This window comes from Zootermopsis nevadensis, unplaced genomic scaffold (assembly GCF_977971745.1).
Source record: "Zootermopsis nevadensis isolate Lab colony 2312 unplaced genomic scaffold, Znev_1.0 Znev_ptg000019l, whole genome shotgun sequence".
Lineage (NCBI taxonomy): Eukaryota > Metazoa > Arthropoda > Insecta > Blattodea > Termopsidae > Zootermopsis > Zootermopsis nevadensis.
The window spans coordinates 7,440,851-7,467,659 of record NW_028259151.1 but is presented as its reverse complement, the minus strand read 5'-3'; the positions used below and the strand labels follow the sequence as shown (position 1 = coordinate 7,467,659).

General features: G+C 38.8%; 2 protein-coding genes across 3 annotated transcripts in view; one reads left to right on the top strand and one right to left on the bottom strand.

The window, feature by feature from the left end:
* Nucleotides 1–26,809, bottom strand: part of Cdk4 (Cyclin-dependent kinase 4) — a 184,485-nt gene that overhangs the window by 132,713 nt on the left and 24,963 nt on the right. The window lies entirely within an intron of this gene.
* Nucleotides 15,291–26,809, top strand: part of pwn (calcium-binding EGF-like domain-containing protein pawn) — a 45,185-nt gene continuing 33,666 nt past the window's right edge. Inside the window, exon 1 of one of the 2 annotated variants that reach the window (XM_087351607.1) lies at nt 15,291–16,137. In XM_087351607.1, coding sequence (XP_087207733.1) covers nt 16,035–16,137 — 103 coding nt within the window. In that variant the 5' untranslated portion in view covers nt 15,291–16,034. The remainder of the gene's footprint in view (nt 16,138–26,809) is intronic. The other variant, XM_087351608.1, reaches the window with a different exon arrangement.

Here is a 26,809-nt window from a genome sequence, read left to right as displayed (position 1 = left end):
GACACAACAAAAACAATAAGACACAACAGAACAAAACAATAAGACACAAAATAAACATAAGACACAACAAAAACAATAAGACACAACAGAACAACACATCACTCTCAAAATAAAACAACTCATAGGATTACAATTACTGAAACTGTCAGCAGCTCAAATGATCAGGGTGGAATGATAAGTTTATTGGAATTGGAATGTATATGGAAAGCTTAAGTCGTCACCTAATTTGAGGCAATATCCTGGCATTTGCCTGGAGAGACTCAGGAAAACCATAGACAGGATGACCAATGCCCGGACCAAGATTTAAACCTGAGCCCTTGCGAAACGAAGTGCAAACTAGTCTGTCGATTTATGCACAGGTTACACACAACACACATTCAAACACATAACTTAGGTTTGTGAATGATTCTACTGAAATAAAGGGGCAATAATATTGAATGTGGTGGAGTTGAAAACGAGTACGCTCGCATCAGATTTTGTATTTTTCAAAAAAAAAAAAAAAAAAAAAAATGTCACAAAAGTGCAAAGATAACGGCAACTCTGTGTTTAAAGTTGGCAACGCATATCTAATATTACGTCACGCATATGTTTTGCTGCCATCTATCCCAAACTACACTGAAACGGCTTTGCAGGCAATGGCACGCTCAGTCGGTAACAACGTTACCGACCGCCCAAAATGCTGAACTTAATAAAATAAATTCAGAATATACAGCTAGGCTATTATCATATTTCAGTGACACATGCAAAACATAACTATAACACAGTAGCCCACCCAATAAACTTTATGAATCTGAAAAGTTCACAACAAGATCGTTATTAGACATCACGAATGACCACGCATCACAAGCGTATCAGAACAATATGGGGTCTAATTTTGTTGTAATGTATGACTAAAAGTACCCTAACAAAATATATCTTAACAGAATACATTAGCCATCATCACAATTGATCACAAAAATCATTTCCAGTCATTTAAATATTTTACATTATTCACATGTTTATTTTACAAAATTTGCTACCAACAACAAAACATGCTAAGCTAAATATAGGTTATGATAATAAAACTAAACAACTTAAATAATAGTGAAGTAGTGTGAAGTACTAAATGTCAGATAATAGCTTGAACTGGAAAGCACAGAAATATATTATACAAAAATACAAAAACCCATTTCAGCATTCTTTATAATGCATAAATAACATTTTGAATTTTGGATTTTGAGGTTATGTCCATAAAATTTGATACAGACAAGACTAAAATAAATTTCATTTTTGGGAAATATATTTTTAATATATAAATGTCATAGCAACAGTAAATTTGTCTGATTGGCAATCTGCAAAAGGAAAGTAAACTTTTTGAATTCTGAATAGAAAATCTTTAATGTTGCCCTATTATAGGCAGTTTCATTAAAGTGGAACTTATTACAATTGTTATAATATTTACTTTCTCCAAGGTACAGAGTTCTTCCTGAAAAGCCACCAGTCACTCAGCCCACTCAAGAAATTCTCAAAATTTTATGGAACCCAAAGGTACATTACCGTGTTCACAAGAGCCCACCACTGGTCCCTGTCCTGAGTCAGACGAATCCAGTCCATACCAACCCATCCTATTTTTCAAAGATCAATTTTAATATTATCACCTACTTATGTCTAGGTCTTCCCAGTGGTCCCTTTCCTTATGGTTCACCCACAAAAATCTTGTATGCATTACTCTTCTCTCCCATGCGGGCTACATGCCCTACCCATCACACCCTCCTTGACTTGGTCTGTCTAATTATATTTGGTGAGGGGCCATTTGAAGTTCCTCATTATACAACTTTCTCCAGCTTCCCAGTAATTCATACCTCTTCGGTCCAAATATTCTCAAACACCCTCAGTCTACGTTTCTCCCTTTGTGTGAGAGACCAAGTTTCACATCCATACAAAACTACAGGGAAAATTATGTAACTCTGCAACTGTTGCATGAAGTTACGTAAGCAGCCAATAGATGGCAGGGGCTTGTAACGAACGCTTTCATCGACTTCGGTCGTCGCGCAAGCTTCACTTTATACATCAGAACTCTTTCATCTTTGCACAAATCCTGTGAATGCTATTTCTTCATCCAATACATTGTCATTTTTGTGTCGTAATTCCAATTATGGAATCAATGTAAATCGCATAAGAACCAACTCCTTATGTCAAGAACAATGTTAAACGGAAACACCTAATTCAAACATAAACGTAAAATTAAGAACAAAAATACAACTGAATCAACGTAATGAAATGAATGTATGTAACATAGACGAACTTGGATTTGAATCGAGGAGGATTAGGATAGCGGGACATTAGACATGCTTGAGAGAGGGTTGTTACGGGGTATTGGCCGGAGGCCTGAAGGGAGGAGCCTGCTGGGGAGACCTTGGCGAAGGAGTAAGGATAATTGATGAAGCGAATTGAGGATACAGTCCGGCGATGGGCTTCTGTCAACACGGTGATGAACCTTCGGGTTACATAAAGAAAGTCGGTTATTCTTTGACAAGCCGATTAAAAATCGACTTTTCAAAGAATATCCTGCACCACAAAGACAGAGGGAAAGATAAAATAAGATATTATTCACTACAAATTTAAACTGTTGGAAAGATTTTATTATCAAATGTTGATTCACAAAAACGTGAAAATTTTTGCGTATTTGTAATGTCATATCATAAATATTATTAAATTATCAACATTCTCTCTTTGACAGGAATTTACTTCCGATAATTCGTATCACCGCCACGGTGGTCTAGCGGTTAGAACGCTGGCCTTGTAATCCTGGGGTCTCGGATTCGATTCCCGGCGGTGCCCGAATTTATAACTTGTGCTGGGCAAGGCCGTGGTCTAGGCAACACGGAGTTTTCCTCCGTGGCATCCCAACAATTACTCCATTCACACACAGAAGAAGGCAATGGCAAACCACTTCTGGATCATCTGCCAAGAACTTATATGAACAGGTCCCAGTCCGAGAAAAGGATGGAAGGATCCTGTTCATATGGACCTGTCGTCAGACAGAACACTAAATAAAAATAATAATTCGTATCCTTCTTTTAAATTAAAGCCTTAACTAACTCCACTTGGTTAGTAAAACTGTCTTTAAAAATTCTGCATTATGAATAACACTTATCCTTATACTGACCAAGCTCCTTACACGCCAAAAAGTAACTGTTACTGGCACTAACTGCAAAATATGGATAAACCCAATATCACACTATTTTTTATTTAATCTTCGTCTTACTACACGCGTAGACACACAAATTCATCTCTCCTTAAATTACTCATCGCACGTAAGTCCTTGTAGGTTTAAAATCAACTAAACAAACCAGAACATAACATAACTAATGTGCGGTGATTTACCAAATAGATTTTATGACAAAACCACACTGACATTCTCTCCCCCTTAAATTTCGACCGACTGATGCTATTAATCTACTCGTATTTTCAATCAAAGTTTCCGTGAAACGTTAATCTCATCCTCCGAATTTGAAGGACACTTCACAGTCGTTATTGAATCAACATTTCGTAAGCTGGTGATGAATAAAAACAAGTTTACTTCCCAACAGTGGATTGAGTCTGGGGAAAAACAAAGTAAAACACGAACTATAGGATTTCATCCCGTCGGACTGGCTAGACGAGCTTATATCGCACAATTCAGTCTTAGAAGGTCACACACATGACCTTGAATCTGAGCAGTCAGAATAATTTCAGATGTTAATTGGCCAGTTAGTTACAGAAAAGTTTACTACATCATAACTTCGAAGTTATGTGTTATAAAGCACAAACTTTACGACAGGTGGTCGTATTGCGGAATCAAGAAATGATTACGTGTCGGGAATAACAAGAATATTATAGCAGATGCTCTTATGGGTTGTGACGCCGTGTGAATTCCTTTATCATTAACTATAATTGGACATATTAGAATATGACAAATTGCCATTGTATGCCTATACAAGGTGCGATCGGAAAGTTTCAAGACTGCGCCTATAAAAACCCGTACACTTATCTCAGGTATTAAATTCATCCATCACCCTCGAAGTAGTTCCCCTGGGAGTGAACACAACGATCCCAGCGCCGCTGCCAAGCCTGGAAGCATCCCTGGAAATCTTTCTTTGTCAGCCTGTCAAGCACCATCTGCGATTCTGCCTGAATCTCTTCTATCGTCTCAAATCTCCTTCCCTTTAGCTGAATTTTCATCTTTGGGAAGAGGAAGAAGTCACACGGAGCTTAGAAAAGAAGTTGGGGTCGGTTCTTGCAAGATCTTTGAGCTAATGACAAACGAGAAGTCGATTCTGCTTCTGGTCCTCAGGCAGGATGCGTCGCATGTGGAGTTCTTCCTTTAGAATCAGCTGACAGGTCCCATAGCCTATCCCAACAATGTCGCACAAGTCGTTGATGGTACGACGTCGATCTTCGTGAATGGCCTGCCGAATCTTCGTAACATTTTCGGGCGTTGTGCTCGAAGATGGTCGTCCAGAACGCTCGTCATCATCGACAGAGGTTCGGCCATTTTTAAAACGTGAATGCCACACAAAAGTTTGTGCACGTCCCATTGCGGACTCCCCAAATGCTTGCTTTAGCATTTCATAGGTTTCCGTAGCCGTTTTGGCGAGTCTTTGGCAAAATTTGATGCACACGCCATTCCGAAATCGCAGGAGGGTCGGTGTAATGCACTACCAAAACGCCCGTAACTAAGAAACAAATGCTAATTCGATGATGCCGGCTGGCACACTGATTCACTATGAATGTAGGTCGCACCCCCTAGCGGCAGAAGCTCGTACTACATCCGGTTCGCCCTCTATTGACACAGCCTGGAAACTTTCCGATCGCACCTCGTATGCTAAAATATAAATTTATTTAAATATACACAAATTACTGTAGAGTTAAATATTGTATCTGAAGGATTTTTACCTGGAAAAGTTACATTTTGCGATAGTATTTTAAAGTCAATAGCATGAGTGGTACTTGAACATAAATTAACAGACGAGGAAACAATTAGTAGTTTGTAGTAACAAATTAAATAATTACGCGGACCTGGTTACAAGTTGCCTCGGGCTGTATGCGACCTGCGACCCGCCATTTAGACCACAGTTAACTTCCCAATTTACCAGCAGGACGTTGCGTGGTTTTATCCAAACTTAGTGTTGGGCAGTCACCAGATTCGATCTCAACCACTGCCACCGCCTGAAGACGGTTGCAGAGCTATCTCCCGAAACGTATTGTCAATCAAATATAAACGTCTAGTATAATATTCTATAATTCATTAATAATTGCCATTAACTTTTAGATAATCAGCCATTGGCTAGATTAATATTATCCTCAGACATCCTTTTCAATCTTACAACTGGACGTTTTCTCCCACAGAAATTTCGTGTGCATTCTTTGTCTCCCCCCATCTTAGCCATTTGTGCAGCTAATCGCAACTTTACTGTTCTCCCATCAGATATGTTTTTTTTTTCCCATTTCACGTATTAGGCCTTAGTGCATGTAAAATTATCAACCCGTTAGACATTTGGAAAGACAAAGATGGGCGATTAGCCCAGCTCAAGACCCGCCACTAAATATTCAAAAATATTTTTATATTACTTTTTCTACATCAAATTCTTGAGGGAAATATTAACCCTTATGGCTCTAACTACATATGTTACTGTTTTCTATTCGTTACCCTTTACATCGATCAGAGAATCAATTCATGTTTCAATTGGTTCTCAGAACAAAGAACAATAATTTTCCTGAATATAATTAATATACTTGTATTTGTAACCATGATGTGTTGTGTTTTCTTCCAGATCTAAGAACAGTGATTTATGCATTATTTAACTGTGGTTCATTCCTTGTATTGTTAACTTTCTCTCTTCAATTTGTTTACGTCATTTGATTCATTCCTGTATTCAACGCCTAACCGACACGGCAACTTCTCCGACACGTCTGCAATGCGTACAGTCTAAACGTACATCTTTCAGGGGTACATGTGCTCACAGCACGGAGCAACCGAGGCAATCAAATACAAAAACAAACAATGAATAATTCCCATTTTGCGAGAATGGTATGTCAAAACATTCGTACGCAACCATAAATGATTATTTCCGTGACTACATAGATCCTTGCCTATCAAAAGTTTAATAAAGCACTATCTTAGCACAGGCATCCTTTTTTAAAATGTAAGGATTGCATAATAAGCGCTTTTCTGAGCCTAAAATATTGCCAGAATCGTATTTAAAACATATTAACAGTACGTACCGATGGTATTTATAATTTGTTCGGGCGGTAGATTTTCACGCCGGTTAGTCACCATATACTCGGCGCCCAACTACTCCGGTGAGTTTGATAACGCGAACAGCTGATGTCATTAAGGCGCGCGTGTGGTCGAGGAATTCAATTCCGTGCTTTTTAAAATCTCATTTCCGTGTCATAAGTCAGCCTTAAGTATAACTGGTCCTTACTTTCATTTAGTTAATAATTCAGCCTGTTACAAAAATAAGACAAGTACACATAACAGGAAGGTTTCTTCTCGAAAAAGATAATCCAATCCACCACAACGTCAATTGCGTTTTACGAGGGGATTAGTATAATACGAGGCGCGTCCACAAAGCAAGTTTCCCACTCGTCCCACAGCTAGCAAACCTTATATTGAGCGAAGCGACTGTGCGTACGTGATAGAGCAATGACGTAGCATGGCGCATGCACTAACGGTACTTCCCGCGCTCTCACATTAGCATCGTTGCAGCTGTTGAAGATGGAGGTTCTTATTCCAGCTCCCGCCGACTGTGAAGTGCGGTCAGTGATAACGCTAGGCCGCACACGGCTCGACGGACAGCAAGTCTCCTGCAGGAGTTCAGCTGGGAGGTGTTTAATCATTCACCCTACAGCCCGGACCTCGCTCCCAGTGATTTCCATCTTTTCCTACACTTCAAGAAATTCCTGTCCGGTCAGCGTCAGCGTTTTGAGAAAGACAGAGAGGCGGAGATGGTTGTCACACAGTGGTTCCAATCCCAGGCGGCAGACTTCTACGACACAGGTATTGAAAAGTTGGTCCCACGGTATGACAAATGTCTCAATTCCGGTGGCGAATATGTTGAAAAATAGCTGGACACTTGCTGTATCTGTTGCAATAAATATTACCATGAAATTGTGTTTTGTTTCTGTAAACGGCCCCAGGGAAACTTACTTTTGGGACGCGCCTCGTATAACTGGTCCTTACTTTCATTTAGTTAATAATTCAGCCTGTTACAAAAATAAGACAAGTACACATAACAGGAAGGTTTCTTCTCGAAAAAGATAATCCAATCCACCACAACGTCAATTGCGTTTTACGAGGGGATTAGTAAAATATATCAGAAATGAACGAAAATCCCAAAAAGAATTAGTGGCGGATCGTGAAACAAAAACTAGGAGAGAAAAACAGAGCTAGTTCTGAAGGAAGACGTGTCTCTAAGCTCAGTACTGAGCCATGTCGAGTCCAAATTAGTTCCAGAGCACGTTTAACTTTTCATCATTTCGGTACAAAGGGATTTTCCCCTGACGCTGAGAGTGAGAATTCCTGGAGAAACATATTGTCTCCATATTCAATGCTGAAGATGGAGACAGTAAGTTTCAGGGCTCAAGAAAGAGACGTAACAACCCTGATCAACAAAACAGGATGCACTGACGGAAGTAGATCCAGTGTTCGAAGCGCTACGACTTTTTAACCAATAGGCGTAGGAAAATGTTGAAGAATAGAAAAAAAAACAGTTTAATGATACGTATTTATCAAAAACTTGTAGACAAATGTGTTAAAAAGATTATATAATAAATTAAATATATTAAAAATTTCTCAGCGTATTAAATAAACAAGCTTCAGCCGGCGTTGTACAGGTGTTCTTAATTTCAGGGAATAAATTATAGAAACCGATACCAGAAGATGACTGATTACTGTATCGAATAAAGAATTTTGTAGCCGGTGTTTGTGTTTCTTAATGCACAGTTTTAGATCGCCTTAATATTGTCCTTCCTCAAAGCAAAGAGTCCTGAAACAACGCAAGTGGAACAAGGACCATTTACTTCATATGCTCTTCACAACCAATGAGTTTATTTGGGTAAATCCCAAAAGTTTCTTAAGAAAGTAGTGAATGGAAAGTGAAAATGGCCCATCCGCATTCTAATAGAGTTCGTCAGATATCCGGTCAATTCATAAAGTGACTCCGGATAAAGGCGAAGAGTATATCCGTGACTGACATCATAGTCAGACTTTCTCCTGCGCGCGTTCACAATCAGTGGCGTGCAGAACAACAGCCTCAACTGGTTGTAGAGTAGAAACACAGGGAAAAAGTTCAATCCAATCCAAGGCAAATTCTGTTCATCTATTTACTTTTATAGATCGTAGAAGCCAGTAGGCCAGCCAGTGTAATGATTATGATACTAGCCGGAGTTCGACTCCCCAAATGCTTGCTTTAGCATTTCATAGGTTTCCGTAGTCGTTTTGGCGAGTCTTTGGCAAAATTTGATGCACACGCCATTCCGAAATCGCAGGAGGGTCGGTGTAATGCACTACCAAAACGCCTGTAACTAAGAAACAAATGCTAATTCGATGATGCCGGCTGGCACACTGATTCACTATGAATGTAGGCCGCACCCCCTAGCGGCAGAAGCTCGTACTACATCCGGTTCGCCCTCTATTGACACAGTCTTGAAACTTTCCGATCGCACCTCGTATAACCACACACCTCTGTACATCTTCACTTGATGTTGCTTAAAAAAATACCAGGGACGATTTAATTTTTACACTTATTTATCGATTTATATATCTTCAGGATAATGCAGGAATAATAATAGTTTGTTTCTGCGTCCTGTTAAGTTTAATGATTCCAGCATTTCTTGAGACAGGTTAGTGCCACAGGTAAAGCGTCAGACTGAGATTTCTGCAGGATAATAAGATCAAGGATGGAGAAATGGTCGTAGGACGTACCGCTTGTGATAAATGTATATATTTTACGAGATTTCGGGTATTCACCAGCGGCCGGTTTAATTAAAACTGTCAGATTCTACGAGACTACATGACGCGACAACCCAGAAGACAGTCATATTCAATGCATACTTCGGTCCGGAAACTCGAAGGGAAGAGGACACGTGAAAGGTGTAGGCTCGGATGGACGTACGATATTCATCCGCGTGTGGACTGGTTTCATTACAGAAACGAACCTTCACGTTCTATTAAAACTGCCGAGTTTCTTGACCAGATGAAAGAAAGTTTCTCAGGAATGTGTAAGCTCCAAGGAGTTAGGTCACTTATGAAATCTCTCGCGTCTAATTCGTTTCCATATAATCTACGCAATTCATAAAACATTTTAGATTACCTGTTTGCTATTTGTATTTAACGATGCTGTCAATATCTCAGACTGCATAGCATCCAACGGCACGATGATTAATGAATGATAATTTGGTAGCCCAAGTTAAGGTATTATCCTGGCATTCAATGAAAAATATCAGTCAGTATCTACGAGCAGACGTTTGAAAACAGAACCTCCCGAATACAAGGCAGGAGTCCTAATTACGTTCAATAAAATTGAAGAGATTCGAAGAAGGGATTACATATATTTCATGTTTATTTCTCGCCCTAAGAAACTGAGTAAAACAACAAAGAATTTTCATTTGGTGTTCCTGTTGTCGAGATTCGAACCGGACACTCCCGAATACAAATCATAAATAACTTACTCGGTATGGTGATCTGCATAAAATTCATCATATAAAATAGCGCATGACGAGAGACAAGAACACATTAAACACTTTCCCGAGTGCTGGAAGCGTTGAGAACTTCTGAGGAAGATTGGAGGTCTTCAGTCATTGATGGTAATCTTGTATGTACTGAAACACTCATCCCGACTTCCTGGAGATTATACACAGTGATAAGCGTGGCGAAATGAATGAGATTAAAACAGAAAAGGCATGTATATGGAATGGGGAGATAAGAAATTCATATAACATTAACGTAAAAACCTCTGTGGGTAGACAAACTGTCAAGTTCGAGGAGGAAGACTAATTTAAGATTTAAGCAGGGCGGGAGGTGAATGAAACTGGTTGAAGATTGTGTCAAGTGATGGGCTTTGTGGGTTCTGATGGTTGTAAAAATGAATGTTAAAGGACATTTTTGCCGTTATGCTGATTTACTTTCTAAAAAAAATGTTCGTATTCTTTATGATGTATAAAAACACATAATTTCAGAATTCTACAGGCATTGAGAACACTAGTGTCACTTCCACCTCGAAAGTTAGTGCGTCCATCGTGTTGTTAGTTGTTGTAAAAAATTTAAGTGTACGAAGCTAGGATTTAACTTTTTGTACCACTTGTTTAATTTTAACCGTCTAATCACAATAACATATTTTATTAAATATTAAAATATTAAAATATTATTACTACAATTAACATTTAATATTTAAAATATATTAAAATTATGCTCTTTCTATCGAAATGTTCGATTTACAATTACAGCATCATATTTTTCACGACATGTTTCGGTTTTCAATGAACCATCTTCAGGTGTATAATCGATATAAATTCAAACGTAATATTCTAAATGCAATCCTTCGTCAGATGTCCATTAAATATCGGAAAGTTATCCTCTTCTAGATCAATTGTACTTTGTTATCACATTCAATGTTGTTTCGTAAATGTAAGTCGCGTATAGCGTGATCTTGCGTGGGTGAAATGTTTGTAGTGGTTTTTTATAATCGGTCTGTAAATTAAATAATAATATTATAAAGACTAAATAAATACCACGTTTTATAATAATCAACCAACTGACTTGTGAAGATAAAATTTTCTCAGACAGTCAAAAATTGTCTGCATTTTATAAAACCCGAAGGTTCGTTAGCTTGTTCACACGAGGTCGCCTTTTTAAAATTCTAAATTAGATAAAGTTCATCGTCTTATATTCGGGTAAATGTAACTAAAGCATAAACGACCGGCTCAGTTAAGTGAACATTTTTTAATTTTTTTAATGTTCTAGAGGTCCTCGGTAAATATCTCTGCCTGGACTTTTGAACGTTTCGTGGGTAGTAACTGAAGATGATCACGACTGTTACTTTCTACATACAATACAATTTATCATTCATCGCCATCTTTTATTTAACCCTCAAAAATCCAACGTGTGCATCTGATACTTTGTCTATTTAATTAATTATTCTTGTCCGTCTAATCACAATTTAAAATTTAAATTTAATACTTCCAGACACATCGGAACTCATCTACACCTCTCATCTTTGGCCGACGTAAGAACAACAACAAAAACATTCACCAACAAAAAAGTTTACTTAAACACGACGCACATATGTAAAACAACTTCAAATATATTAAAATGGAATCTGGAAGTGAACATCACTATTAACTGTTAAACAACTATAAAAAAAGTTGCATATAAGAAATTATGATTAAGTTTTAAGTTTATATAATTTTAATTAATTTTTATACACCTGAAGATGGTTCATTTAAGAACCGAAACATGTCGTAAGAAAAAGATGTTCTAAATGTAAATCGAATGTTTCGATAGGAACATCACATGATATTTTAATTATCTTAATTTTAAATTTTAAATTGTGATTAGACGGACAAGAATAATTAATTAAATATATATATTTTCACAATATGACGCAACTATATCATCTTATGATACTTTGTCTTAAAAGTAAACCAAGAAACAAAGAGATTCAAGCAGACTGGTACGTTCTGTGACTGCTTGAAGGATCTTCACGCCACTGATTCCTGGGCATTACCCCACGACAAAGAAGTCATTCATGTCCGGGAGGAACGGTGACGGTTGGCAGGTGGCGGCGAAACACATCGCAGGGAGTCCTACTTTCTGGCCAACGTTAACGAGCACTTCGAAATAATAACACAGTAAGAGTTGGGAAGTTCAGTAAATTGCTACAAATCTGCTTTTACCTAGGAAAAGGCTGGAGGCGGAAAACGTTCACAGCGCGAGTCTGGAAACTAAGCGAAACCAAATTAAGAACAATTTGATGTTCTCGCAGAAGTTTACCAATGTTTCAGAGGTGCTTGCTGCCTTCATCATCAGGATAAGAAGGCAAGGATCAAATTAATCTGGGTCCAACGGGGAGCGTCTGTAAACACGGTAATTATATTCAAGGTTTTATTAAAAGTGAGGAATGTTTTTACCAGCTGAAAGAATGCAATAACCCAGAAGACGGATATCTAAATAATGTTGTTGATCCAGAATCAAGATTCAAACCCGGTAACCCACGATTACGAAATAAGAACACAAATATACTGAGAAAGATGATAAAAGTATAAAATTGTAAAAACTATAAATAATTGTAATTTGAGTTTAAAAGTTTATAATTTACACCTGATGACGGTTTGATAAACCGAAACATGTTGTGAATGTTCCGATGTAAATCGAATGCTCGATATGGAAGATAAGATGATATTTTAATCATTTTAATTATCTTATCTTACTATTTTATTGTGATTTGACGGTAAAAAAAATATAATAATTATTTAAGAACACATTTCTAGACAACTTATCACTTGCACAATGACATTTATGAATAACAAAATGGAGGACGACTGTGCCAGAAAGCATAACTCTGAACGAATAGTTCTGCTCGTAATTACGTATTTCACCAACTTCGGCCATTGTTCCCCCCCCCCCCCCCAACCAGTTTCACTTGAAGAATGTCGAGAAGCTATGAAAAACCAGCGAATCACCTGTTGCATTCCACGCTCAATCATAGCATATCATTGTAGTATATAATTACAGACTGCTTGATAATCTAATCGGCACAGTATTTAATTTAAATGTTTAAAGTTTCTTAATTACCAAGGAACTGACGTAGGTACTTAATAACTACGTTCCATAACGTCCGGTAGATGTGAAATATGTACTTGAACTTGAGTTGAATCGAAAGTAGGATATGCTGTAACCAGTTTCTGACCGCTGCTCAATCGTACGTGATTTCCTTCAGACGCGAAACACGCAAGCCTTGAAGTAGAAAGCAACGGCGGACATCGAATGACCTGCTCAGTTTCAGGAAATCAGCCAAGAACGGCGTATAAAGTTCAGGTAGAAGAGGGTGGAGTCGAGGAGTCGATCTGCAGGGGCAAAATGCAAGAAATTATGTTTGTATGTTTCAAACAGATTGTAATATTTAAGCAGAATTCGTGAAACATGTCTTCAAAGACTAAACAAACAGAAGAGAACAAAACAGAAACGTTTTCTAAAAACTTCACAAGAAAAATAGGTGATTCGACTTCTTCTACAAACATATAATCTTAATTTTCCTTTACTATTTCATACGTCACATGTCCGAACATTTTCCAATGTACACTACTTCAAATTAAAATTATTCCTCTACAGAAATTATTAAGATTCTAAGATAATATTATAATGGATCTCAAAGAAATATGATTTAAGAATACGAACTGGTTTCAACTGACTCCGGATAGGTTCAGTGGCTGGATCTTCTGAAAAGTTATTGAAACTTAGGGTTCCATAAAAGAAACAACGGATTTCTTGATCAGCTGAACAACTATAAGCTTGAGATGATATGATAAAGTTGCGTCATATTGTGATAAATATATATTTGTTTAAATCTTGTCAGTCAAATCACAATAAAATTCCTATTAAATATTAAAATATTACTAAAATTAACATTTAAATATTTAAAATATATTAAATGATATTCTCTATCGAAATGTTCGATTTACATTAGAATATCACTTTTTATACGACATGTTTCAGTTCTAAAAGAACCATCTTCAGGTGTATAAAATTATATAAACTTAAATATAATTTCTTAAATGCAACTTTTTAGTCAGATGTTTATCAGATTTCAAATTTCAAATGATGTTTTCTTCCAGATTTTATTGTATTTTTTTAATATCGTATTCGAAGTTGTTCTGTATGTACGTCGTGCTTCTCAAGCAGGACTATGCCCGATCGAGACGCTTACAAAGAAAGGAATTCGAAAATAATTCTTTCAGGTGTGGAATTTCTGCCTAGCGGCAAATTTAAATCACTTTTTATTACTGTTTCGTATTTGTTACTGAAGAGACTGTATGCATGTAGCTACAAGGGAATTCAAGCAGAGGTCATTTCACTCCAGCTAGAATGTCTGCAGTTTTTCTGGCTTTGTTCCATCGTAACTGTCGATTGTTCCACTTTGCGAGTTATTAATTTTTTCCGCGTAATCCTTAATCTCCGAGACCAGCAGGCAACACTTTTTGCGACCGCCCAGGACAAGCCCCGAATCAATCTTCTCAGTATTTACAAACAAAAATTTGATTCTTATGAAATTCACAGAATTGTCCTGAAAAACTACACGATTTGCGGATGTTAGGGATTTCTAGAGTCAGTTTCCGGATTTGCCTTTCTAACTCCAGACATCGTCTTATGAGCTATAAAACTTGTACGACGGAACTGCGAATGAATTGGACAATCAGCCAACAACATGGGCAGCAGACAAGGGATGCCCCCCCCCCCCCCCCAGGCTGGAAGACGATCGGTGGGGCTAACAACCTCTCACTCCAGAAATTTAGAATATAACGAAAAAATACACGGAATCTCGAATTTGAATGGATTATTTGACACGATATAAGGAATTAAAATTTTAAAAAAATAAAATATGTGAAGTGGATTCATCTGGCTTAGGATAGGTTTAAATGGCGGGCACACGGTAATGAAACTTTTGGTTTCAAATTCCTGTCAAACATACAAATAATCATGTGTGTAAGCGGAGGTTATCAGTTCAGCTTATCAGCTCGTAACCTAGAATCCTCAGAAATAAATAAATAAATAAATAAGCACCAGATCGAAGTGATCTTTTATTTTACGAGCTGTACTTTGCCCATCCCTGGACTAGATAATATCTATTCACTGGAGATAGAAACACAGCCGAGTATTGTTTCAACATTAAAATACCCCACAGAAAGTTCATTGTTTGCAGACAAGCATCCACATACGTAACGTTTCTAAATAAAATGCAAACTCGAACTGTAGTATCGGAAATGTGGGAGGACAATTAGCTTCTGGACGAAGTTTGGGTTAATAAAATTGAAGTTAAAGAAAGAGATATTAAGATTCTGGTAATTCCCGGTTTTGGTTATGACACATGAAATAAGAAATCGTGTAAATGTCTGAACCACGAGTAGAATGTAGAATTATGTGTTGAACGAGTTGAGCCCGTAGCCCGTATATGAGGCCAGTTGTTGCAAGGCAGACCGTAGAGATGGAGAAAGCCGACAGAACCGTGGAGCCCAACAGCTGAGCGAAGAGAGAGGATAGAAGAGTTCTTCCAACAGCGACTTCAGTGCGAGAATGAACGCCAATAGAACAGGTTCGAGAGAAGCTTAGCGAGGAGTGCTTCAATACTTCTGCGCTGAAGAACATCTGTCACAAGTTTTACAACAGTTTATACGTATCATTAAGTTTCAATCGCGTACATCTCTTCAAAAATATATATGCGGAAGCAAGGTGACTGTGGTTTTCAAACAAAAGAAGTGTTAAGGCCGCTTTACAATCATAACTGAATTCAACATGAGTTTTAAAGTAGTTTAAATGTTAATCGTAAACACTTATAACGCGAAACTGCGATGTAAATACACCGAAATTTCATGCTGAATGAAAGTTAAATTGTTTTGAAGTGTCTGTTTAATAGTTTTAGTGGCAGAGATAGTGAAATAATTAACATTCACATTTGTAGTTAAATTTTACGGAACGCTATTAACAAAATTTATTACGGAAAGTGAATTGCAGAAAGTGAGGATATCTATACCCAGTAATCATCGTGTCGCCATTTGCAAAATAAATTATGAATATAAAAAGTTGAAATGATGCGATGAAAAGACGGAAAAAAGCATTTTTCTCGCTCGTAAACATTCAAAAATATTTCATTTGAGGATTTTAATTACTTTGGATAACTCAGCAATGAAACGAAGACACACATGTAGACGAATGTGTTTCGTCATTCACATGACGTGTCCTTTCCTTGCTAATGTTGTGAAGTGTGGTGAGTGAAAGAGTGACCCTAACTTCTAAGATGGCGTCCAGTGTTGTGACGGATGTGATTGGTTACGAGCTCTACCGCTGGACGTTAATGAAGGCGCTAGTGGGCCTGTTGCTTCTTCTGATGTGTGTTGCAGGTAGGTTGCGAAGCTGCTGAGAGGTCTTCAACCCTTCCTTTATGACTGAGGTTTTATTGCAAAGACGTACATAAGAAATAAAATAATTAGGGTGAGTCAGGCTAACCGGTAATATAAGAGAAATTCTTGAGTTGCAGCCATTGCAGAGAGAATTCGAAGATATTCCTGACCGCGACCTCGATAAGTAACACGTGTGTATGTGAAGGTACTAGATACTTCACTGCGCAGATTGCGTTGAGCAGAAGTCTCTCAGTTGGCCAACAAATTGTCTGCCTTCTATCAAACCCGAATGTTTATTACCGTATTCAGAAGAGCATAAACACTGAGGGGGCTAAACTTGATGTCACATAATAGGAAAGAAAATAACTTTTTCATCAACGTGTCCATAAGTTGGACAACGATAGGATACCATTAAATACAACCCTGCAGATTCTTCATCCTATTTCAGTCTTACAATACCAGAAAAATTTACCTGACAAATTTCTTGCTGAATTCTGAATAATTTAAGGCAAGGCTGGAGACGTAATGCAATAATAATTCAGTCGATCGCCTATACAGCGTCCTTCCGTCCTCCATCAGTCCTGGCGTAAAATCCGGATGGCGGTAAATTTAGTTTCTTTTATTTTTAATGTACGTATTCCTGTTTATTAATACATTAAAATACCATATTTTGTGTGAAATGTTGTTCACAGGATTGTAACAGCTTCTCCGTGCTATAATCTTAGTTTCTGTAGCAAAATACGTCCACATGCCAAGTTTTGTATACAAGCTTCGTCACACTGCCCCCTTCTCCCTTCACACAGATGCAACTTATTTTACTCGTAGGCGCCTGCATCTGTCATTACTCTGACGATTTGTTTATAGCGTGTAGGGACCCACTGGCGCGACTAGCCGCGTGCGGCGTGTCGAGTGTTATCGCGCGCGGCTGTTATTTGTATTGCTTTTTATAGGTGCGAAACCCACTGACGCGGCGCGGCAGCCGCGCCGCGTCAGTGGGTTTCGCACCTATAAAAAGCAATACAAATAACAGCCGCGCGCGATAACACTCGACACGCGGCTAGTCGCGCCAGTGGACTCAAGGAAAAGTTGTTCCTGGTGGTTAGTTTAGTTGGAAATGGCACATTTCCTAAGAATTTCCTTTGTAATGACAGGGAATTACTGTTCAGAAGCTTTTCTGGGAACAGTGCGAGTGTGGCGCTGTATCGGGGTCTAACATTACTTTACAGCGAAGGCTACTTCTACAGTAAAAGAACAAACCAGAAGTTCATCTGAGCCCCTGAAATATTCGTAGGATACTCACAGTAACGGCTTACGTTCTGGTATCAATGCAGAAGCGTCCAACATTTATTTTTTTAAGTTCTAAATCTGTCGGGACGTTGTGTAAAATGAATTAGCGTTTAGAAACGCAGAACTGGGCTGCCTGTCTCACTTACCAGCATTGTCATCGGAGGTTGCAGGTTACCACGAGGCAACACTCCACAGGGAAGATGTTCATTTGTGAAACATTAGCAGTTGCAATATTAATACAGCGTTACGTAATTAAGGTTACAACGATACATCAGTCATTGAACTCTGGATGAGGGTGTTAGGCAAACAGTCATTGCATATAATGACTTACACGTTTTGATTCATCATTAACAAATACTTTTGGCCGACTCCGTTAATATTCTGATTTCCGGAAACAGTTCATAAACTTATTTGATTTTGGCTTACTTATAAACGTTTTGTCGACGTTTTGACTGTGAGATTTGTGTGGGTGGAAGGATAATTATTAATTCTGTGTTGATGGGGTCTTGGGAAAAGGCAATTTATGAAACTACTGTAGAAAACCAAGGGTTTGATGCCGCATTCTATCAGCAACCTTCAAATTTGTTATAGCATAAAAATTGAAATCGGAAAAGTGTTCTGATAGGAATGTCAGTACGTTTTCCATTTGAGCAAAACATGGGTATGCAGAATGATGCATTACAGTGTTGCTGCATGTGACAAACCAGGCCTAGGTAGGTTATCTACGCCAGTGGTATTCAACCTGGGGTACGCGTACCCCTGGGGATACGCGAAGACATCTTAGGGGGTACGTGAAATTTAAAAAAAGAAATTATTTTATGATAAACACTGAATAATCAGTAATGTAATTTATTTAATTTATTTTAGATGTAGATTATATACTATGTATAATTTGAATTATACACCAACAACTTTGGGGGGTACAAAGTTGAAGAGAAATTATATCTGGGGGTACGCGAAGACATCTTAGGGGGTACGTGAAATTTAAAAAAAAAATATTATTTTATGATAAACACTGAATAATCAGTAATGTAATTTATTTAATTTATTTTAGATGTAGATTATATACTATGTATAATTTGAATTATACACCAACAACTTTGGGGGGTACAAAGTTGAAGAGAAATTATATCTGGGGGTACGCGAAGACATCTTAGGGGGTACGTGAAATTTAAAAAAAATATTATTTTATGATAAACACTGAATAATCAGTAATGAAATTTATTTAATTTATTTTAGATGTAGATTATATACTATGTATAACTTGAATTATACACCAAAAACTTTGGGGGTACAAAGTTGAAGAGAAATTATATCTGGGGGTACGCGAACAAAAAAGGTTGAATACCTCTGATCTACGCCACAACATTACTACTCTGGGTCTTTACTATGAAGATAGGACGAGTTCGGACAAGAAAGCGTACGAGGCATAGACACTGCTGTTATGTTGACAGTAGGCAAACATGACGTGACGTTAGAATTAACATCAAGGAAAGTAGAAATGTTCAGAATTTGATGCAGACTTGTTAACGAAGCAGTTTTAATGTACATGCTGACGTTCTAAATTGAACTAAGTAAAGTTAAATGTATGTCCGTAAACAGTGAATATCGACGTTTTTGTTCTGGTATGTTGAAGAATGGTCTATACAATGGTCTCTGACCGAAGACTGCGCTGGTCACCTGGCGAAGGTAGGCTTCTGTGAAGTTGTTATGTATTTGTCGGCCGACATGCTTGCCAACTTTGGTTATACCGTTATATAGCAGTCAGGAGAAAACTACATGCTCTAGTTTGCAGTTTCTTGTATTGTGCTTTGCAGAGCTAAGAATCGATTCTCGTAACCACTTTCATAGACTCCAAGTGAGTCTATCGCTTCATCAGTCGAATTACTCTCAAAGTTTCGATCCAAATAATAAATGCAAAACCGTTTATTATTGAACGTTCCTCTATTGTCCAGAACAGATGCAGTTAAATACAGATATAGCCCCCCCCCCCCCATATACCGCCACTATTGCACTGTGACCATGAAAATCTCGGAACACAAATTTCCTATGCAATCTCCAAGGGGATCCCCCGGTAACGACCCACCCCGCTAGCCTCCATCCGCTAAACATCTGTGGAAATACAAATGTACCGTTAAGAGCTATAATTAGGTCCGATACAGCGCCGAGCCATTTTTATTTTCACGGGTTGTGCAGACAACTCGCTGAAATATCCAGTTGAAAAAAAATATTAAACATTAACAGTTGTGCTTTAAAAAATAAAACACGTGGTTAGAAGAAACCATTCGGGGGGGGGGGGAGATGGGTTGTTACTTTGGGTCAGTGGTGTGAATGACGACGTTCCAAATGCAGGCAGATGCTTCCTACTGGAGGAAAGTTGGTTTAAAAATTAAAGCACTGCACACAGTAACAGGGAACATTGTAAGAATTATGGCAGAAGGACTAATAATATTGGATGAGAATAATAGTGAACACTGAATTTTAAGAATTTGGTAGGAAGAGGTCGAGGCCTACTTCAAGCTGTTGTATCAGTTTTTGTCGAGAATGATTCAAGTAACCCACAAGAGTTCAGTAGAGTGTATTCCGTGGACCAGAGTCCTGCTTTCCGATTACAAGCCAGACGTGTTTCTACTGCTCGAGGAATCGTGTAACTCAATTTTGAAAGAGGAATTTTGAAAACAGCAATATTCGGAAATATCTTGTATTTTCGAGCATCGTACCACACGTTTGACACAATAACCGTGCTTGAATGACTCTAGATTCTGATGTTTCTTCAGTATGTATGCCACAAGGACGCTTTTGGGTCTGCTAAATTGCAATAAAGCACCGTTAAATATGTCTATTGTGATGAAACTAGATTCATTCGTAGTCCGACAGGAGTAAAGCATTTGAAGCCAAGACTTGCAGAATCATTAAGAATATTTTTTATGTAACATAGCTGATTCGGTCACTTCACTACGCAGCAGGAAGGCAGGGTTCTGTCGCACTCGGTAATTATCTAGGTTTCCTGATTGTTCCTACTCCCTTCGAGACTTCACAGTTCGACATTCCCGCTACAGCAATCAGAGAACAAGTATATTACGTGTGGGAATTGTTTAAAAGCCCACAATTCGAACCTCTTCTAACCTAAATTAATCACTTCACACCACACATCTTAAGATTCGTTTTAATATTATCATTCTATGTACGTCTACAACTTCCTATTGGAGATTTTACATTTTATTTGCCTTTGTTTTGTCAGCAAGGTCACTGTTATTAAATTTTATAACAGTCGATATAAAAATTAAGTCTGCAAAGGTAAAATAGAGCATCGTATTACACAGCCCCCTCGGCCATGATCATTAGGTTAGCTCCCCTGATAGGGTTGTCAGGTTTTCCTTAAGCCATCCATGCAAATGGAATCCACGCATGCATCAGTGCCAGCCGTCTTGGTAGGAACAGCAGGTATTTTTAAGTCGCTGGCAGAGAAATCGTGGCCACGGCAGAAAGAAGTTGGCTTTTCCCTCATCCCCATTATTTCCACAGAACTGTAACGGGTTAACAACGCGGAGAAATTCATGCGTCCCTTGACTACTGAAACAGACATAAGTGACTTAATTGATGTAGAGAGAGTTGTCATGACTAAGTGTATGCACTTTTCCTCAGAATCAGAAGTCAAAACTTGCTCAGCTGATCTCAAGAAATTCCCTATCTTTTCCACGTCCAACCCATCTTACACATCTTGATCTTGTTATCTTTATAATATACAGGGTGATTAAAAAAGGACTTTACAACTTTGAAAGTGTATAGAAATTTATTCAGAAGGCTTACACAATCGATTGAGGTGTCATTTTGTAGCGAAACAAATCAAGTTTTACCTCAAATAGTCATTTTTGGTTCGATGTGATTGCCATTGGTGATACTGCAGACATCCCACCTGAAATCAATTTCTAGCCAAACACGATCCAGCATATCCGGTGTCACTTCTGCAACTTTGAGCTCAGTGAGATTGGCAGGTAAGGGTGGAACATACACACGATCTTTAATGAAACCCCATAAGAAAAAATCTGAAGAACGAGGTGGCCATGCTATCGACCCTGTTCGACCAATCCACCGACCTGGGAAACGGTTATTGAGGAAATCCCGGACTTCTGTGAGGTAGTGAGGTGGTGCGCCGTCTTGCTGGAAGTGAATGCGTCCTTTTTGGTCATCTTCGTCTAACTGTGGTATGAGAAAATTTTCGAGCCATTTTCAAATGCACTGCCACTTGCGCTCGCGGTGACGGAATTCGGTACTACAGCACAACGTGAGTCAAACTTGATTTGTTTTGCTACAAAGTGACACCTGAACCGATTCTGTAAGCTTTCTCAATAAATTTCTATACACTTTCAAAGTTGTAAAGTCCTTTTTGAATCACCTGGTATAGAGAAAAGGAAAAATTATGAAGTTCCTTGTCTTGAAATTGTCTTCATCCTCTTGTTACATTCTTCCTCTAGATCCAAATTCTCTTCTCAGCATCACGCCCTGAAATACTTTCAAAATGTTCTTCAGGAGTATACAAAACTGCAGGTAAAGTCAGGCCAATTGTTTGCATAGGGTAGCGGATATTTTAAAATGACAGGCTGCTATAACCAGAACACCTCGCAATTACGTCCTGGGTTCCTCAGAAGTATCGTTATGTCATGTGTTGAGATACAGACCAATACATATGGCGAGTTCATAAACTGGGAGAATCTATTACAATCGCCCATACAAAAGCTGGATAAAGATCTGTAGGTCACTCTGGTGTATGGTACGCAGCATCCCAGTAATTATTATAAAACTACGGCTTATAAGCAGTAACCAGTATATTAAATCTGAACTTCATCACGTATGTTAATTAACTGGTATCACTTAACTGTACAACAAAAAGTTTTGAAAAGAACTGATGACACCTACTTGCGTTATATTTATTTCAATTTATATAAAATAATAGCTACTCGTAGGCTAAATGTACAGTTCAGTAATCAATTTCTGCGCGCATTGTCCACTATTACAGATTTTGAGTACGTTTAATTTGATGGATAGGTCATTAAATGCTTCGCACTACCGCCATGTTTGATTGCTAGTCTTTGGGCCTTGATTAGGCTGTGATGCGCTGAACTAATGTGATTCACAGCGAATGTGTGAAAAGTTAGGAGTAGCTGATCTGGTTTATGTTAAATTGGATACATGATGCGGTTAGTACTTGTTATGTCCTCTTTTTATGCTTCATTCTAAAGTACAATAATTCATCGCCCTGATGATGGAGGCAGTATGACCTCTGAAACGTTGGTTAGCATCGACCAGACTACACAGCGCAATAACCCAGAAGACAGAAATCTTCATACTTATCGCCCTGATGACGGAGGCAGTATGACCTCCGAAACGTTGGTTAACATCGACCAGACTACACAGCGCAACAACCCAGAAGACAGAAATCTTCATACTCTGATGACGGAGGCAGTATGACCTCTGAAACGTTGGTTAACATCGACCAGACTACACAGCGCAACAACCCAGAAGACAGAAATCTTCATACTCTGATGACGGAGGCAGTATGACCTCTGAAACGTTGGTTAACATCGACCAGACTACACAGCGCAACAACCCAGAAGACAGAAATCTTCATACTCTGATGACGGAGGCAGTATGACCTCTGAAACGTTGGTTAACATCGACCAGACTACACAGCGCAACAACCCAGAAGACAGAAATCTTCATACTCATCGCCCTGATGACGGAAGCAGTATGACCTCTGAAACGTTGGTTAACATCGACCAGACTACACAGCGCAACAACCCAGAAGACAGAAATCTTCATACTCTGATGACGGAGGCAGTATGACCTCTGAAACGTTGGTTAACATCGACCAGACTACACAGCGCAACAACCCAGAAGACAGAAATCTTCATACTCTGATGACGGAGGCAGTATGACCTCCGAAACGTTGGTTAACATCGACCAGACTACACAGCGCAACAACCCAGAAGACGGAAATCTTCATACTCTGATGACGGAGGCAGTATGACCTCCGAAACGTTAGTTAACATCGACCAGACTACACAGCGCAACAACCCAGAAGACAGAAATCTTCATACTCATCGCCCTGATGACGGAAGCAGTATGACCTCTGAAACGTTGGTTAACATCGACCAGACTACACAGCGCAACAACCCAGAAGACAGAAATCTTCATACTCTGATGACGGAGGCAGTATGACCTCTGAAACGTTGGTTAACATCGACCAGACTACACAGCGCAACAACCCAGAAGATAGGAATCTTTATACTCTGATGATGGAGGCAGTATGACCTCTGAAACGTTGGTTAACATCGACCAGACTACACAGCGCAACAACCCAGAAGACAGAAATCTTCATACTCTGATGACGGAGGCAGTATGACCTCTGAAACGTTGGTTAACATCGACCAGACTACACAGCGCAACAACCCAGAAGATAGGAATCTTCATACTCTGATGACGGAGGCAGTATGACCTCTGAAACGTTGGTTAACATCGACCAGACTACACAGCGCAACAACCCAGAAGACAGAAATCTTCATACTCTGATGACGGAGGCAGTATGACCTCTGAAACGTTGGTTAACATCGACCAGACTACACAGCGCAACAACCCAGAAGATAGGAATCTTTATACTCTGATGATGGAGGCAGTATGACCTCTGAAACGTTGGTTAACATCGACCAGACTACACAGCGCAACAACCCAGAGGACAGGAATCTTCAAGTACAATAATTGTTTCTTTAAAGTTATAGCTGTATTCCAAATAAAAACATGTCTAGGAAATTAAACTAATGCAATAATATAATCCATTTTTACTATCGTTTTCAGTTCCTGTATGTCCATATCACAATTTCATAATTTCGTCTTCCTTTCTTTCATCTTTTAGACCCGGGAACTCGCACCGAATGTCCTTGGTATAACTAATGACGCCAATTTGTGTGTTAAAATTTGGAGACATGGCAACGACGCGAAGATTATATATTTAAATAATATAATTATCACCCTCAGTTTATAAAACCCTCTCAGCAGACGTAGAATTGTTTCAAGCAACTTAAGATTCAGGATTCTTCTTGGAACTTATTGTTTTCAGTACAGAATCCTTATTCTCGTGTGTCCTCATTGAACATCGTGTTTCACATGCAGGTCTACTAAACCTCAGGCCTAAAGTTTCTTCAAACCAGTCCATGAACAACAATAAAACAGTCGCTTGGTATGCACGACTGATTTAGCAATTCATTGCTGGTAATAAAGTCTGTTCCAAAAGACACACAACCCGAAGTTTAAAGGTAAATATTTTGTTAGTATGATGGGTAAAATTCAATCTGCCGTGTCCAGTGGCAGCACTGGACTTCTGTCACTTCAAAAAGTCGCAGTTCCTTCGTATTCGTTGCTATTTATTCAGTTATTTGTGTATCACAAAACAATCCAGAAAAATTAGATGAATAAAAGCAACTTCGGAATGCAGACTGCGAAAATCAGTGACTCCACCGTTCGCAGAGTTTTTGCGAATTTGTTGGAACGGACTGAAGACTTATGTCTACAAAATATGGCGCGGTACATTCGTCACACGTAATTATAATCTAACATATATAACAAACATCACATTTAACTTCGAGCAGCGCGACTTTTGGGACAGACTGTGCGATGACCGCTCGGTCAAGTTATTCCCACAGATGAAATTAATTACGTAGTTGGATTTGAGTTTTCCGCGGCGGTGAGTCCGAAGATGGCTGTCTTCTGGGTTGTTGCGCCGTGCAGTCTGGTAGAAGTTTACAGACGTCTCAGAGGTCCTTGCTGCTTCGATCATCAGGGCGACGAGGAGCCTACTGAAACGTCGGCAATCTTCTGCCAGATTACACGGCGCTACAACCCAGAAGACAGCCATCTAAGAACTGTCTGTTATGGACGACTGTAGGTTTATCATTGTGCGTGTGAGGGTATTATACCCACTGTGGTAATGCATAACGACTACCTGACGACCGAGAAAATGCAGTTTAGACAGAGTGACGTTTATTTCTATAACGTAAACAGGGAATATATTATTTCCCACGGAAATAATGATTCTCTTGTTTCCGAAATGAAAGGCTAAAACATGCCTCGTTCATTATGTTAAACGTGTTCGTTATTGACCATAAAACTTCACCTCAAATACGCTTCTGCTCGGAAAGCTAACTTAAAAAGTGGGAAACTAGTGTACGTGATTCAATAGTGACTAAGCTGGGCTACCCGGACGTAAGATTTGAAGCTTGGAATGTGAGGAATCTCTTTCGGTCATGTTCAAGAACCGCCCACACCAACCTAATTGGCTAAACTTCACATCAATTTAATTAATTAATTAATCCTGCAAATTTTACATTCTTATCTGTCTACTGCCAGTTTGCCAAGAGATGGGTATTTAGGGCACAAAACTTGTTTACGAGTCTGAGGGATCTATTCTGATAGATCCCCTGACTGTTACTTCAACCAGAGCCGCTCATGTGTTGAATAGTAACAGGATGCCCCAAAATGCTTCGAAAAAGAGTAGTATAGTTTATTGTGTTTTAGTATCGGTGTCGGAAAAATATTCTAATTGAGTGTGTTGGAAGCGTTTTTGTTTCCTGAATTTAAACAGCGGTACGTTATAAATTTTATTATTTCGAATTGAGGTTTGAGAAACCAAAAGTGGGGTGATCCTGGAGAAAAGTGGAAATAAAACTACTAGCCATCAGATATGTCTCTCTCCGTCTTATATCAACTACAGCCACCATGTCTTTTAACACGACCTTAGATAAGATCTCCAACCTACCGCTGAGCAATGTCCAAAATAAGAATTATCATCTTCGTAGTTGAGGGCTGCTGGCACCCACTTTAACCCTGTTCCTACACCCATCATGAAGTTATATTACCTGGAATCCAAATTACCCAAACCGCAACCGGATGGCTTCACCACAGTCCGGGCCCAGATATGCCGTGGCCAATTACAGGTACATATTGATACCTTCCAAGAACACGTTTCACTGGACTGGCAAAGTTAAGCTTAAATAGCACAAGGGCAATGCAGAAACAGTCTCACCAACTGTCTAATGTAAAAATCTATATAACTCCTAAAATTCCCACTTTCTCCTCTTATCTTATTCATCCAGAAATTTTGGATTTTTTTTTTCCAATTAATGTGAAGAACAGTGCATCTTCTAATCTTGCAAACTTTTGAACAAATTGACCTATTCACGTTTTCCCTCGAGTTAAGTTTCCGTTAATTAGCGGGTTTAGGTGACGTTTAACAAATACCTGGATGGCTTGTTTAATTCAGCGTCGTTGCATACAAGAGTTTTAAACGCAGGGAACCGAGAAAGAAACTTAGTCGGCGATTAAACTCATTGAA